General features: G+C 55.4%; 2 protein-coding genes across 2 annotated transcripts; both read left to right on the top strand.

Annotated features, from left to right (window-relative positions):
* LOC113256607 (serine protease 44) lies at positions 1-5265 on the top strand. Its single transcript, XM_026500392.3, has 6 exons — positions 1-64; positions 222-401; positions 591-759; positions 1132-1400; positions 2312-2457; positions 3996-5265. The coding sequence occupies exons 1-6, from the start codon at positions 1-3 to the stop codon at positions 4227-4229; spliced, it is 1062 nt and encodes a 353-aa protein (XP_026356177.2). The 3' UTR covers positions 4230-5265.
* Positions 5266-6605: 1340 nt separating this feature from the next.
* On the top strand, positions 6606-14416 carry LOC113256606 (putative serine protease 45). Its single transcript, XM_048226612.1, has 7 exons — positions 6606-6708; positions 6932-7099; positions 8537-8632; positions 11548-11812; positions 12314-12579; positions 13448-13611; positions 13946-14416. The coding sequence occupies exons 1-7, from the start codon at positions 6606-6608 to the stop codon at positions 14177-14179; spliced, it is 1296 nt and encodes a 431-aa protein (XP_048082569.1). The 3' UTR covers positions 14180-14416.

The following is a 14416-nucleotide window of genomic DNA, read 5'->3' as shown; positions in this document are numbered from 1 at the left end:
ATGGCGTCTCTGGGCTGCCCCCTGGGCCTCCTGCTCTGGCTCCTGCTCCTTGAACCCCGGCTCGGTGGGGCCTGGCGGACGGGGAGGGGGCGAGGCCGGCCGGGCTCCTCACGGGGTGGGGGTGGGGAGTGGAAGGGGGGTGTTTGCTGGGGGTGCCGGGGGGGAAAGGGCAGGCCAGGGCGCGCGCTCGGGCCAGCTCCTGCCTCACGGATCTTCCCCAGGTGAGGGTTACCGCCCCAGCGAGGAACCTGCAATGACACCCGCAAGCCCAGAGGCGCCACCAGGGCCACCAGGGTCCCTGGAGTCCCCGCAGATGCTAATATCCACTGCAGTTCCAGGGCCTCTAACACTCACAGTGGAGTCCAGCCAGGCCGCCATATTTGGAACCTTCTCTCCTCAAGGTACTGCTTCTGGACAGGTCTGGACAGGTCCACCTGGATGGCCAGAGGGGAAGCTGCTTGGGGAGCTAGAAGGGTCAGACTCTATCTTGAAGGGTTGGAGAGGAAACCTGGCTCTGCACCCTGGTGGCCGGCTAGGGGCAGTGAGCAGGGAACGAGACAGTAGCTTCACCTCCAGTCCCTTCTCTTTAGTGAGCCAACCAGGATGCGGCCAGAGGTCTATGAGGATAGCCGGCGGACTGCCCGCCGCAGAGCGGAAGTGGCCCTGGCAGGTGAGCCTGCAGGCCAGGGACAGACACATGTGTGGAGGCTCCCTCATTGCCAGTCGCTGGGTGCTGACCGCCGCCCACTGCATAATTGGGTGAGTGTCTGGGGCTTCAGGCTTGGGCCCCCCCGTCAGGCTCCGTGACCTGGAGCCAGTCCTATCCCCTTCCCTGAGCTTCCTCTTCCTCCTCTGAGAAGGAGTCACAGCCCCCTAGGTGTTACTCAGTCTGGAGTGAGACCTGAGAATTCGCATGTCTACCAAGTTCCCAGGGGCTGCTTTGGTAGTCTCGGGCCCTCACTTGGAGAACTACTGGCTGGTTAGGGTCTGGGGACGGGATGTGGTCAGCAGGCAGGCAGGTGCCTGATGCTGGCCGAGGAGACAGGACCACGCTGGGAAGAACCTGGAAAATGTGGAAGGGGAGTGTAGACCCTCTGGGATCCCTATGAAGGGCAGGTCCTCTTCCCACAGCCACGAGGAATATACAGTGAGGCTGGGAGACACACATTCTCATTCTCATTCCAAGACAACCCTGGTGGTCCCGGTGGAAGACATCGTTTGCCACCGCTTTTATGATGCTAAAACTTTGAGACATGACATCGCCCTGGTTTTGCTGTCCTTCTCCGTGAATTACTCCTCGTACATCCAGCCTGTGTGTCTCCCCGAAAGGGCTTTCCATGTGGAAAGTGGGACGGAGTGCTGGGTGGCAGGCTGGGGCCGACTGGCAGGAGGTGAGACTGGTAAGTGGGGAGTCGAGGGGGCAGCCTGGTGTGCTGGCGTTGGCCCACAGGCTGTCCCACAAGGGACAGGGAGGCTGATTCTTTAACAGGTGGGCAAGGGAGGAGGAGGGCGTCCTGCCAGGGAGTAACTGAACCTCATTAAGAATTGCTTAATGAAGGGCGCCGGGGTGGCTCAGTCAGCGAAGCGTCTGACTTCAGCTCAGGTCATGATCCCAGGGTCATGGGATCGAGTCTCGTGCTCAGCGGGCAGTCTGCTTCCCCCTCTCCCTTTGCCCTTCCCCCCACTTGTGCGCGCTCTCTCTCTCTCTCTGTCTCTCAAAAAAAAAAATCTTTAAAAAAAGAATTGCCGTTGGAATGTTCACACCTGGGGGCCTGGGTGCCAGGGATGGTGGGCTCTGTCCAGCATGGATTTCAGCTCCGGGGGCATGAGCTCTCTGCGAGTCAGACCTGTCCCTCCATGGAAGTCCCTGCTTGGTGGGGAGGGAGCTTCTCGTGCTAGGCAGTGTCAGCTGGGCCAGAGCAAGCCTACTGGTGAGGCTGGAGGGCCTCCTATGTTGGGGAAGCGGCTGGACTGGTCCCTTTGGGGGCCCTCCCTGTCTGAGCGTCTTGATTCTGCTCAGCACAGGACACCTGTCACTCTTGGTACTCAGGGTGACGCTTGCTTTTCACTTCTGGTTGGTAAGGCCTTGCCTCTTTCTGTCCTGAGGGGTCCCTCCTTCTTCTGTCATGGCTTTTCTTACCTCTCCCTCTCCCCTCACCACCACAGCCTCCATTCCCTCCTGTCAATGGGACGGTAGCCATTGCCCCGACTGCCTCTGAGGATGCAACAGTGTGTGAGGGCACAGAGCGGGTTTCGGGGGCTCCTGGGCTCTCCACTCATGCAGACCCTGACTTTGTCGCCCCAGCCCCAGTGTCAGTTCATCTTCAGGAGACCAAGCAACTCATTCTTCACTACAAGAAATGTAACCAGATACTGCTGACACGGTTAGGGTCACTTCGCAATCTAGTGAAAAAAGGGATGATCTGTGGCTATCAAGATGGGAAAAGTCTCTGCAAGGTCAGTTCCTGGCTCCGTTGTGGCCTCTGCGGTGAGGATGTCCCCTCCGTGCTTCCCAAGCGCCAGGGCCTGGGGGAACTGCCATCTCCTCCGTTCGCTCCTTAGTTAAGGAGATTCATGGGGAGAACCCCTCATGGCTCCCCTGAGCTGGCCTGGCCGGCTCCTTCTAAAGGGAGCCGCCCTTGCTGCCTGGGGGCCCCGCCAAGGCGTGGGGAAGTTGGGGGCGGGTCGTGCTAGCACTCTAAGTTCCTTTATGGAGTTCCTCCTCTGTGGCACTTCCTGTGTGAGCCACAGGAGCTCCGTTCACCCCCGTCACAACCCTGCCACGTAGACATCAGACCTATCACACAGCTGGGGTGAGCTCGAAAGGTGCGAGCTCAGGGACCCTGTGCGTGGCTGCCGGACTCCCGGGCCCACCATCTTCCTCTTGCTCCGAGTGCCTTCTGGAGGAGGGGGCGTTTGAGCTGGGCCTCAGAAGATGAGTATTTGGATTTTGTGGAAAAGAGTTGTAGGGGAGGGAGCAGCATGGACAGCAGCTCCGAGGTCTGAGGGAACTTGTCATGTGTAGGGCCTGTCTTCCAAGTCGGGAGCAATGAGGTGACCAGAGAAGAGGGCTGGGGTCGGAATCCGTGTGGCCTGGAGCGCTGGGCCAAGTTTCTCGACGCCATCCGGGCAGGACTGCAGGCTAGGTGTTTGTTCCCATCATCTAGCCGATGATGCTGCGTCCCAAGCAGGAGCTGGGGCGGGGAGGGGGGGGAGGAGATGTGTCTGAGGTTGAATCATGAGTTCTTGGTGACTGACTGCTGGGAGGGGGGCGAGGGAGAGGTTGGGAGGGTTGTGTTTCTGTCTGAGCTGGTTGGTGGGGGGCGGGGGCACCAGAGCGGGTCTGGGAGAGGACACGCAGGGTTCTGCCTCAGATGGGGTGTATATGGCATGTCTGGGACAGTCTGGAGACAGAGAACTGACAAATGTGCCGTGTTGGATATGTGGGTTTAAGGCCGGGGCATTTCAGGTAGGAGGTGAGGATTATGGGATCCTCCCATGCAGGGTTGATATTCAAAATATTTCACATCCACGGAGGCCCAGGACTGACCGAACAGAATAGGCACCAGACTGAGAGCTGGAGTAGGGCTCTGGAGGCTGTGTATTGTGTCAGGGGTACCCCTTTGGTTGGTGGGTCATGGGAGGCTTGGAGAGGACCATGGGGGACAGGTCAGGGGCCATGGAGGAACAGGGGCATTCAGAGAGTATTTCAACACAGTATTAGCCCTACTGCTGCACTGGGACCCAGGGGCTATCTATCTTGTGTGCCTCCAGGAACAGCTGGGAAGCAGGAGTATTTCTCAGAGGTTGTTCAGGTTTTCACTTAGTTTCAACTCTCAAATATTCCAAGTAACCTAGGGCTGGTGGATGCCTGGGGGAGGGTGGTCCTGGGGAAGCCCCACGCGTGCCCGTCTCCCCAGGCCTTGCAGTGCCATCAGCCGGTTCTGATGGTGATTGTCTTCCGTTCCTGTGTTTGTTTCTTTCTCTTTCTCCAGGGAGACTCTGGGGGGCCCCTGGTCTGTGAACTTAATGCAACGTGGGTCCAGGTGGGAATCGTGAGCTGGGGCGTTGGCTGCGGTCGCAAAAATTATCCTGGAGTTTATACAGAAGTTAGTTTCTACAAGGACTGGGTCATTGGTCAGTTGAGTCAGGCTCGCTCTTGGGACTCAGCAGGCTTCTTCCCGCTTCTGTGCCTGCTGCTGCCCCTGGGCGTCCTGGTGGCCCCGTGATCACCCTGGCCCACCCCCTCCTGTTGCCGAGTCTCGCCTGGGCCTCTCCTCCGACCTCCCACTCCTACTCAAATGCCCTCTCCCCCAGTTCTGGTTGGCACCCACTGACCCTGTAGAGAGCCACACAGTAAGAGCGGCAGCAAGGCTGGAGCCCCAGTGTCCTAGCCCGATGCCCCAGTCACCTGCGTCGGCCACACGCACACCTTGGCTGTGCCCTGCCTGCCTGGAAGGAGGGAGGTCAAGCATCCCAGCCTGAGAGCCAGCCGACTGGCCAGCTGAAGCCCGGGGCTTCCTTGCCATCTCGGAGAGCCCCTGCCGGAGACGTCACTCCAGGAGCAGGGAGACAGCACTGGACCTGGGCGTGGTCTCAGGCTGTCACCTGAGACTCTGACAAAGTGGTCAGCTTGCTGATGGTGCAGAGAGAGGGAGGAGGCATCACCAGGTCCCTGCCGAGGTGTGAGGCCTGGGGTTTCCACATCTGCCGGGGTGTCTGGGGCTGGGAGACGTTTCCCTGCAGCCAGCGTGGATCCAGCCGTGCGTGGCCAGCCTGTGCCACACAGGCCCTCCTGGGGCAGCCCCCGGGGTCCCCTTCCTCGGTCCCTAGTGGCCCCATCCAGGCTCAGTCCAAGTTGTGTGGAGGCATTAAGGAGTGTGGAGATTTCAGATGGCAACTGAATAAAGGTTGGGAGTGTGTTCCTGTTCGTTCTAAGCTCTGGTCTCCTGAACGTTGTGGGGTTGCATATGACATACTCCGTGGAGAACTAGTTTCCCAGGTAACACAGGGTCTCTTCATGGCTTTTATTAAGCCCTCAAGGGCGTGGTGAGTCCCCACCTGCTCAGATGGGAGTCCTCCACAGGGTTTTAGCTAGCTGGGTCCTGCTCTCGTACTCGTCACGTCTGCCCGGAGCTTTGTCGCTTAATTGCAGAGTCTCTGCAGCTCTGAAGAGGGGATCACAAGAGACCAGACCTGGGAGCCAGAATGAAGTTAGAACGTGAGAAATAGTCCTCTGCTGCTTCTTCCATTTGCGGCTGCTGCCCCCTCTTCCACTTTGTTTTTTTATTTTTACTTTTTAAGATTTTTATTCATTTGAGAGAGAGAGAGAGAGAGCACAAGCCAGGGGAGGGGCAGAGGGAGAGGGAGAAGCAGACGCCTTGCTGAGCAGGGAGCCCGATCCCAGGCTCCCGGGATCATGACCTGAGCAGAAGGCAGATGCTTAAGCAACTGAGCCCCCCAGGCGCCCTGTCCCCTGCACTCGGTTAACAAAGGTCCGCTCTCCTCCTGGGAGGAAGGCAAGTGAGAGTTCTTGTATTAGACGCTGGCTCTTTACCCTCATTCTCTGGCTCGGTGTCCCGGCGTCGCTCTCTCTGGCTTGGTAAAACACACATCACTGGTTCCACTCCCAGAGTTTTCAGTCCTGTAGGTCTGGGGTGGGGCCTGAGAACTGCTTCTCTGACAAGCTCCCAGTGATGGTGCCGCTGCCCTGGGTAGCACGGCGGGGCATGAACACCAGGAGGAAGGCGTCCTCCTCTGCTCGACCGCCTCGGCGTGTCACCTGCCAGTGGTGGGAGCTCATTCTGTGGACCCCCGTAGATATCAGGCAGGAGAATGGGGTCCCCAGAACTGGACACCCCCTTCCCCACCACTAGACAAGAGAAGCAGGAATCTTGGTGTTCCGCGCCCAATTCTGCCACACCCAGCAGAGGCAAAGGGCCGATCCTGCAAAATCGCTCCTGGAAGGCCGCAGGCCTGGTATCCGCCATCATTTCCTTCAGGTGTGACCATCCGATTGGTGGTCTGTGGAAGAGGAGGAATGCCTTTCCTTTCCCAGGACTCCCCCAGGACTCCTTATTCCAGTCCTAGATCCGGCTCAAATGCTACTTTCCTAAAAACATCTTTCCGGATTCCCTAGCCTTACTGTTCCTTTCTTGTGCCTCCTACGTCTTTTCAGATTCTCAGATTAACATCACTTGCGAACCTTTCCAAGGCACCAAGCCCAGGGGACCAGGGGTGTGGTCAGAGGCTGGGCGACAAAGGTGCCCTCAGAGGTCCAGAGTTTGGGGGCACCGTCCCCAGCTTAAAGCAACTGGGAGGGGGGGTACTTTCACGGGGTTGGCCACCCCGGAGGCAATCGCAGATCCTGGGCTCCGAGGTCATCTTCAAGGAATAGGCACGAAGCTTGGGTGCAGGTGCGGACGCAGGACACGCACCCATGGATGCGGGGGAATGTCCGCGGCGTTGTCACGTGCTGGTGGGGCCGTCACGTGCCCGGGACTCCATCAGGTGCTGGAGGAGCCCTTGCGCGCGGCAGGGTCGCCATCACCTGCCGGGGCTCGTGGCACCGTGTCTGCCCCGTTAGGTGGCACCTGCTGGGGCTCATGGCCGCCTCGCCGTTCAGCCGCAGTGCTGGGCCTGGAGCCTCGGGGCCCTGGGGCCTGAGCGTCGGCCTCCTGCTGCTGCTGCCGCTGCTGCTGACCTCGGGTGAGGCGGCGCCCTCTCAGCCGCCGCGTGTCCGTCCGCCCGCCAGTCTGCCATCTGCCCCGTACCCGCCCCCAGCCCCGCTGCGCTGCCCTCTGCCCCCCACCCCCGCCCCGTCCCCGAGCACGGACCCCCTGCGCATGGCTAGCTCTTTGGCCGCCTGGGACCCTGTGCCCCCCCCCCCCCCCGTCCCCATGGTCCCCTGTCGTCCACTGTCACCCCCCAGGATGTCGCCATACTCCTGCCCGCCCTGCCCTGGCCTCCTCCCTCAGGCGCCACCCGCCCTGCTGCCTCCTGGGGACCAACAGTGCGGAGGACCCCCCATCTTCTCCCGATGCACAGCCACCTCCGCCCGCGTCCACGTGGGCGGGTGTCGTGGCTGAGACACGAGGAAGTCTGGATCCCACCTTCCCTCTTCTCCCCCGGCCCTCTGTTCCCCCTGGCGCCCCGCTGCTCACAGCTGCTCCATTCATCCCAAAGACGCAGCCCCCGGGGTGCTGTCCCCCTTGACTACTGCCAGCCCCGCCCCCCCCCCCCCCGCCCCTCAAGCCCACCGCTTGACACCGTCCTCCCCCGTTTCTTTAGCGATCCGAGGCTTACCTCCTGTTCAAGGTCAGCCAGCTCACCTGCTCTGGACGGCCGGCCCTCCCCGCGCTGTGCGGCTCTGTCCTATTCTCGCACATCTTCATCCTCTCCCTGTCCCTTACCGCTCACTGCTGGACATCCACTTCATGCTTCCTTCCAGTGCTTCCTCAGGCTCCCTTCGTCCTTGGCCCGTTCCTGCCACGTCCCTCACCTTTCACCCACTTCCTCCGTTTTCATTTTTTCTAGTCCCTTGGCTTCACAGGCCATGCCCCCTGATTCTCCTCTGCCTCAGGATAACTCTCCAGCTCCCCACGTGCTTCCCAGGCCAGCCACGCTTTGTTCTCCACCCCCCGGCCCCGTTCCCTGCAGTGCTGTCTGGGCTCTCTGCTCACCTGCCCGGGGCACAGTGATGCCACCTCACAGAGCAGCCACATGCTGCATGACCTAGAAACATCTCGGCTCCCTGGGGTCCAAAGTGGAGCCTCTCATCTTCCTATAAACTGGGTTCTCTTACTGTTCTCTAACGCGGTGGAGAGTAGGCACTGTTCTCTACAAGCAGAAACTGGGGGTCATCCTAGACGTAGCCATCTGGCTGCATCCCACCTCCAGCTCACCACGTCTGTTCTCACCGCCGCTTCTTCATTGAGGCCTTTCCTGCCTCGGTCCTGCAGACGCTCTGGTGGCACCTCACTGCCTGCAGTCTTGTCACCTTCCCACTGACGCTTCACCCTCCAAGCCCGACTCTGTCACCCTTCCGCTGGCCCCCCTCCTCCCAGAGGGTCTCTTTGCTTCTCGGCCTGGCTTATGAGGCCCCTCGTGATCGACCCCTGACTTTTTCCTCCATGGCATCTTTTCTTGCCAAGCCCAGCCTTGTCCTTTATTCTCTGGAGGCTCTGGCCTACACCATGCTGTTTCTTTTGCAAAGAACGTCATTGTCACTTTTCTGTGTTTTACCTTCTTTTCATCTTCAAGAACTGGCACAATAACCCCGCTTCTCAGGAGCCTCCGGGTCCCCCACTTCTGGGCTCCCCTAAAACCTGTGGCCTTGTCCTTGCATTGATCTCACACAGGTGGTCCTGTTTACCTCCGTCTCCCCTGCTGGACAGCGTGTTCTCTGTTTGATACACTCTGTCCCCCGCCGGCCTTGGCTGGGGATGGAGTGGGAGATTAGGGAATATTTGGTGAATGATCGAATGAACTAATTCGTGATCTCTTGCTTCATCTCTGTTCCCCTTTTCTCCTCCAGGTTATAAAGAAAACACTTCCACACCAGGTGGGCAGGGTGAGCTGCTGCTTCAGAAAAACCTCAGCTCCTGGGAGGATGAGTTCGGAAGACGGTCACGTAGATTGTGTTTCTGGGTCTGTAGGAAGCAGGGATTTAGTCTGACAGACCTGCTTTCTAAAGGGGCCTTTTTCCTTAGATGTCGGGGATCCACCTCTGGTTCATGGGCTTCCATTGTCATAGGTCCCCTCTGATTGGTTATGAATTGTTCGGTTGATTAAATTGGTTATTCCTGCTGATGTCATGCCCTACTCCTCTTCCCCCTCCTCACCCTCCTCTCAGCCTTTCTTTTATGTTCCATGTATGTCTCTGCTTGTGCGTGGTCTTGTCAAAATACATATTGTGGTTTTGTGTGCAAGTATTTTTAACTTACAGAAATGGTTTATACTCTAGATCTCTTTCTGTTTCCTCCTCTTTTCTCCAGTTCCATTAAAAACTTCTTTTATTTGGAAATAATTTGAAACTTACAAAACACTGCAAAAATACAGTCGAGGAACACATGCATTATTTTTTCAGATTCAGTTGAGGGAAACACACAGCCTGACTCCTGATCTCTAAATACCTAGGCGTGTTTTTTCCTAAGACTATTCCCTTAGAGAACCACAGTATCAACTGATCAACTTCACTTACCACTTATCAACCACTGCTCAACTTCAACAATGTACATTGATGCAGTGCCTTTATCTACTGTCCATAATCCAATGGGGCCAGCTCTCTGTACTCCTACCATCTGTAAAGGGGTAATATTGTTACAGACCTACCAACTGTGGCAACAATGCAGCTTTTATATCTTTTTGCCAAATTTTTTGCATCTAGTAGATAAAAAAGGGCTTCTTGATTTAATTGACGTTTTTCTCATTATTGATGGGTTTCAGCATGTCTCAACGTGCCTCTTGAATCCCTTCTAATAAATTGCCTGTCCTTCTCCTTTGTATATTATCTGCTGTTCTTTCTTTTTCTTGTTGATTTCCTAGAGTTCCTTGTATATTCCTAATAGGAGTCTTGTATTGATTTTTGTTATCGCAAATATTGCCTCCCAATCTGTCTTCTGCCAGTTAACTTTGTTCCCGGGGTAAATTAATAATATTAATAATAATAATAATAATAATAATAAATCCTTGATTTTGATGTAATCAAATTAATCCATTTGATGCTTTATGGTTTGTTTTGAGATTTTGTTTAGGGAGCCCTTTCTCACCCCATGTCATATGGTCTATTGTTAACTTTAGAGTTTCACTTTCCTATTTAGGTCTCCAAGTGCTGCTAGGGAGGAATCCAGTTTTGTTTTTCTTAATTCTTTTATAGTGAGTCAGTTTTCCCAGCACCATCCACTCAACAACCATCCTTCACCCACTGATGGTAGTGGCTCCTTTATTTATGTCGTGTCCCCAGAACAATCACAAACTCTCTATTCTTTTCCATTGCCTCATTTGTCTGTCCTTGTCAATACCACACTGGTTTTGTTGTTACGGCTTTGATGCGTGTCTTGATACCTGCTAGGACAAGTGTCCCTTTATGTTCTACTTTTTCAGAGACTGAGCTATTCATGGACTTTTGTTTCTCACCTTCAGGTTTAGAGGAAATTTATAACGTTTCCTGAAATTCTAACTTGGAAAATGACTTTATAGATTAATTTTAGGAAAAAGTACATCTGAAATGTTTAGTTGTTTATTTGAAAGCAAGGGGTGGCTCTCTATTTATGCTGATCATTTTCAGTGTCCTTTATTAGAATTTTACTTATTTTTTTCTTTATTAGAGTTTTAAATGTATCACCACAGAAATCTGGCATAGTGTTGGATAAATTCATTTCTTGGTACTTCGGATTTTTTGTTGTTGAAAATATATCTTATTTTGAATATATTTTCTAGTTGATTGTGCTGGAGTAGAGAAGCATAACTGATTTAAAAAGTAAGCTGTTGACATATTATACGCACACACGAAAGTACACAGATTTTAAGTGTCCAGCCTAAGAAATTATCACACAGTGAACCCACCCATGTTAGTCACTGTCTTGGTCAGAAAGTAGAGCAATACCGGCCCCCAAAATCTCCCTTACACTCTCTCACTTCCCCTGCCCTCTTCCCACAAAGTACCATTATTCCTGGCTTCTGACCATGTGGAATCTTTTTGCCTCTTCCTTAATGTTATCTGGTGTTTGCTCTAAGTTAGTGGTCTCTAACTTTTATAAAGTTAAGGATTTCCTTTCTGCTCCAAACTAAGTAAGAGGTGTTTTTATTTCTGGGTTTTTTTTTTTTTTTGGTCATAAATATGCATTGAATTTTTCAAACGCCTTTTTCTATGTCTATTGAGAAGAGCTTATGATCATTCTCTTTAGAGAAAAAGAACTGTTTATGTGGCAAATACACTGAGGGCGTTTCCATTGCGGGACCACCCTTGCACTCCTGGGACGATCTCTACATAATCGTGGTGCATTATTTTTTCAAAATATAACACTGAGTAATATTTTGTTTGGAAATGCTCGCATCCATGGTCATTCACACAGCCGTACCACTTGATTGTGTTGGAACTTCGTGCAGACGAAGACTGCAAGCTGTGAGCGGGGGCCTCTGTGGGCTCCATGCTGAGGCTCTTTCTTCAATGGCCTGTTTTAAAGATTTGTGACACAGAAGTCTGGAACTTTTCTCAGCTCTGAGTAATGTGGGGACAGAGGCCTTCTGCATCTAAGAGATGTAGCAAGCGTTACGGCCTTTCAGGAACATGGCCTCAGGACTGAGGCCAGACACAAGAGAATGCATGGTTTGTTCCGGGGCTCCTTCTATGTTTCCCCCTTGTTTTGGGGTTCCCTGCTAATTGCTCCCTGTTGTCTCAGTATCTGTCTCTCTTTCCCCTGTGATGTCTTTATGTCTCGTGTTGAAGCCTTGTATCTCATTGCCATTTTCTGATTAGCACAGTGCCTCCGGGCAACACTCGGTCCCTCTCTCGCCCTGTCTCCCCATCCTCGAAATGGGGATGAGCCCCTGAGTTTACAGTTTTGTGCACGTTGTCCCAGGGTGGGGGGGGCATCTTGGTCTCCGTTCTTCTCATCCTCCAATATGTGGTCACTGTGTCTCCCTGGCACATCGTTCCTGAAGTTTGTGGCAGACCCTGGTGGTCAGAGGATTTGGACGTGACCCGCCATTGGCCCTGGGAGGTGAGCCTCCGGCTGGAGAATGAGCACATATGTGGAGGGGCCCTCATTGAACTCAGCTGGGTGGTCACTGCTGCCCACTGCATCCAAGGGTGAGTGTGGCCCCTGTGTCCATGGCCTGGAGACCCCGGGGCTGCCATGGGCCTAGCCCCTCCCCCTCATCTCCTCTGTAAGACAGTGTGGGAGTCGGGAGGTGAGGGGGAATAGGAAGGGATATCCAGAATGAGGAAGAGTCCTGCGCAGGGTCTCCCAGGGGCCCCAAGCAGCAAAGACCGTGTCCGGAGCAGGGCAGCAGGAAAACCCAGCACACCCCCCCCAGCCCCCCAACACGAGAACATACACATATACCGACACCTGCTGCATACATCGCCCATAGAAGAGGCCGCCTTGAATCAGCTTGGGCAGTGACTGGGGAGGCAGTCAGCCCTGTCTCTGACCCGGAGAGCCTCCAGGCTGGGTTAGCAAGAGGGACTGAGCAGAGCTAATCCGCGGGACTTCTGCTCAGGGAAGAGGGTGTTCGGTGGAGGTAGGAGCATTGTGTCATTCGCGAACCCGACGTCTGCTAGCCGGGGCTGTGACTATGTCTTCTGTAGCACCAAAGAGTACTCAGTGATTCTCGGCACCTCCAAGCTGAAGCCCCTGCAGGCGGCCTTGATCCCCGTGAAGGACATCATCATGCACCCCAAGTTCTGGGGCCGGACCTTCATCATGGGTGATGTTGCCCTTCTCCACCTCCACAGCCCTGCCACCTTCACCAAGTACGTGCAGCCCATCTGCCTCCCGGAGCCCAGCTACGACCTGAAGGTTGGGACACAGTGCTGGGTGACTGGCTGGGGCCAGGTGAAACAGCGCTTCTCAGGTGAGCGGGCTGGGTGTGGGAGGGGTGTGGAACCACGGAGGGGGCGCCGCCTTACTTCTGGGGCCTTGCCGGCTGGACCCCTTCATGGTGCCTCTCAGGAAGCTTGTGGCTGTTACCTCCGGGGCCTGGTTCTTTGGTTGGGTTAGGACTCTCCGCAGATGGAGACCATTTCCAAGGTCTACACCACTCTGCTTGCTGGGGGCACCTCACTCAGGTCTAGAAGCTCCTGGGCTGGGCACGATCTTTTGCCTCTTGCAGAAGCTCGGAGTCAGGAAATCAGACACTTACTCACCCACTCATTCATTCAATTGATGAGCTTTGAACCACACACCAAACCCTTCGTGTGGGGAGCATGTGCCTTGCTGGCAGGGCGCTCGTTGCTGAGTGGGGATGGGGGCCCAGGCTGACAGGGGAAGAGGCAGAGACTTTGTCAGGTGATCTCGAGCTCAGGCTGGGAGGGATCTGGGATGAGCTCTGGGCAGGGGGTTCTATCTGAGAGGCTAGAAGGAAGAGCGGGCGTAACCAGGTGCAGGGCACAGCCAGCGCAAAGCTCAGAGGCTGGAGAGAAGCAAGATGTGCTTGGGGTCTCAGTTCGTAAGTGGCTGCACTGAAACCTGGATTGTGGCCTGCTTGATTCAGAAGCCAAAGCCTCCCAGAGAAAGGGATCCGGAAAGGGAGCCTGAGAGGGTGAGGGGCTTGCCAGACATGGTCCCCACCGCAGGGGGACAGACGGGGGAAGGAGGGCATGGGGGTGTGAAGGGGTGTGGCTTGGCCGAGTCTCAGAAATGGAGGGGACAGGCCCCTGGGAAGAGGCCAGGGCTGAGTGGATCGAGGCGTCCTCTCTCACCCCACTGGGCTTCTTCCACAGGGAACTCCACGCTGACCGCCGAGCTGCAGGAGGCCGAGGTGTTTATCATGGACAACAAGAAGTGTGACCAGATTTACCGCAAGAGGTCCCCCATCCCCCACATTGTCCCCCTTGTCCTGGGGGACATGGTCTGTGCCACCAATTATGGAGAAAACTTGTGCTCTGTGAGTTTCTGGGCGGTTCTGGCAGCTTCTCTGTTGGGAACGACCCCCGGGGTGGGGTTGGGGGAAGTCCCCGGGGGAGAGCTTTGGTTGCTTGGCTTCCCTCTCTGTCACCATCACCAGGCAGGGCTCTGCGCCCACCTTCCTTCCCCTGTGACTTTGATTTTGCCTGGTACTCTGGGAAGGGTCTACAACGGAGGAGTGGAAGGATGTAGTGAGATCCTCAGGAAGTGAAAGAATCTTCCAGGAGAAGTCAGAGGGCAGGCATTCTGGGTCTTCTGGGGTCCTGGCTCCTGGTGGGGCCCAGAGCTTCCATTATTCCTCTCTCTTTTCCTAGGGGGATTCTGGGGGCCCATTGGCTTGTGAAGTCGAGGGTAGATGGATTCTGGCTGGGGTGTTGTCCTGGGAAAAGGCCTGTGCCAGAGCAGAGAATCCAGGCGTGTACTCCCGCGTCACCAAATACAGCAAATGGATCAAGAAGCAAATAAGCAGTGGGGCGCTCTCAGGCCCCCAAACCTCCGCCTGGCTCCTACTCCTGTTCTGGCTGCTGTGGCCCCAGATGAGTCCCTGATCTCCCCTGTCTCTTCTTCTTCCTGCTTTGCCTCTGCTGTATGGGTCCAGATCAAGGTTAGACCAAGATCATGTGTCTGTATTCAACAAGAGTCAAGGTGGGGAAAGAGTGACCCCTGGGAGACAGGGCTCTGCACTGGCGTCCCAGTGGGGAAGGATGCGGTGGATGAGGAGGCCTTGGGTGACCAGGAGAAGGAAAGTGTGGCCTAGAAAGGCTCTGGAATTAGGGACCAGGATA

Source organism: Ursus arctos, unplaced genomic scaffold (assembly GCF_023065955.2).
Source record: "Ursus arctos isolate Adak ecotype North America unplaced genomic scaffold, UrsArc2.0 scaffold_14, whole genome shotgun sequence".
Taxonomy (NCBI): domain Eukaryota; kingdom Metazoa; phylum Chordata; class Mammalia; order Carnivora; family Ursidae; genus Ursus; species Ursus arctos.
Note: the sequence above shows the minus strand (reverse complement) of the source record. Positions and strands in the feature narration are given on the sequence as shown.

What these genes read in the sequence shown, in the direction of transcription:
- LOC113256607 (XM_026500392.3), top strand. Translation starts at nt 1, where the DNA reads ATGGCGTCTCTGGGCTGCCCCCTGGGCCTCCTGCTCTGGCTCCTGCTC. An exon ending in GCCGCCCACTGCATAATTGG is followed by an intron (nt 760 to 1,131) that starts GTGAGTGTCTGG and finishes CTCTTCCCACAG; the next exon opens with CCACGAGGAATATACAGTGA. An exon ending in ATGGGAAAAGTCTCTGCAAG is followed by an intron (nt 2,458 to 3,995) that starts GTCAGTTCCTGG and finishes CTCTTTCTCCAG; the next exon opens with GGAGACTCTGGGGGGCCCCT.
- LOC113256606 (XM_048226612.1), top strand. Translation starts at nt 6,606, where the DNA reads ATGGCCGCCTCGCCGTTCAGCCGCAGTGCTGGGCCTGGAGCCTCGGGG. An exon ending in GCTGCCCACTGCATCCAAGG is followed by an intron (nt 11,813 to 12,313) that starts GTGAGTGTGGCC and finishes TGTCTTCTGTAG; the next exon opens with CACCAAAGAGTACTCAGTGA. An exon ending in GGTGAAACAGCGCTTCTCAG is followed by an intron (nt 12,580 to 13,447) that starts GTGAGCGGGCTG and finishes CTTCTTCCACAG; the next exon opens with GGAACTCCACGCTGACCGCC.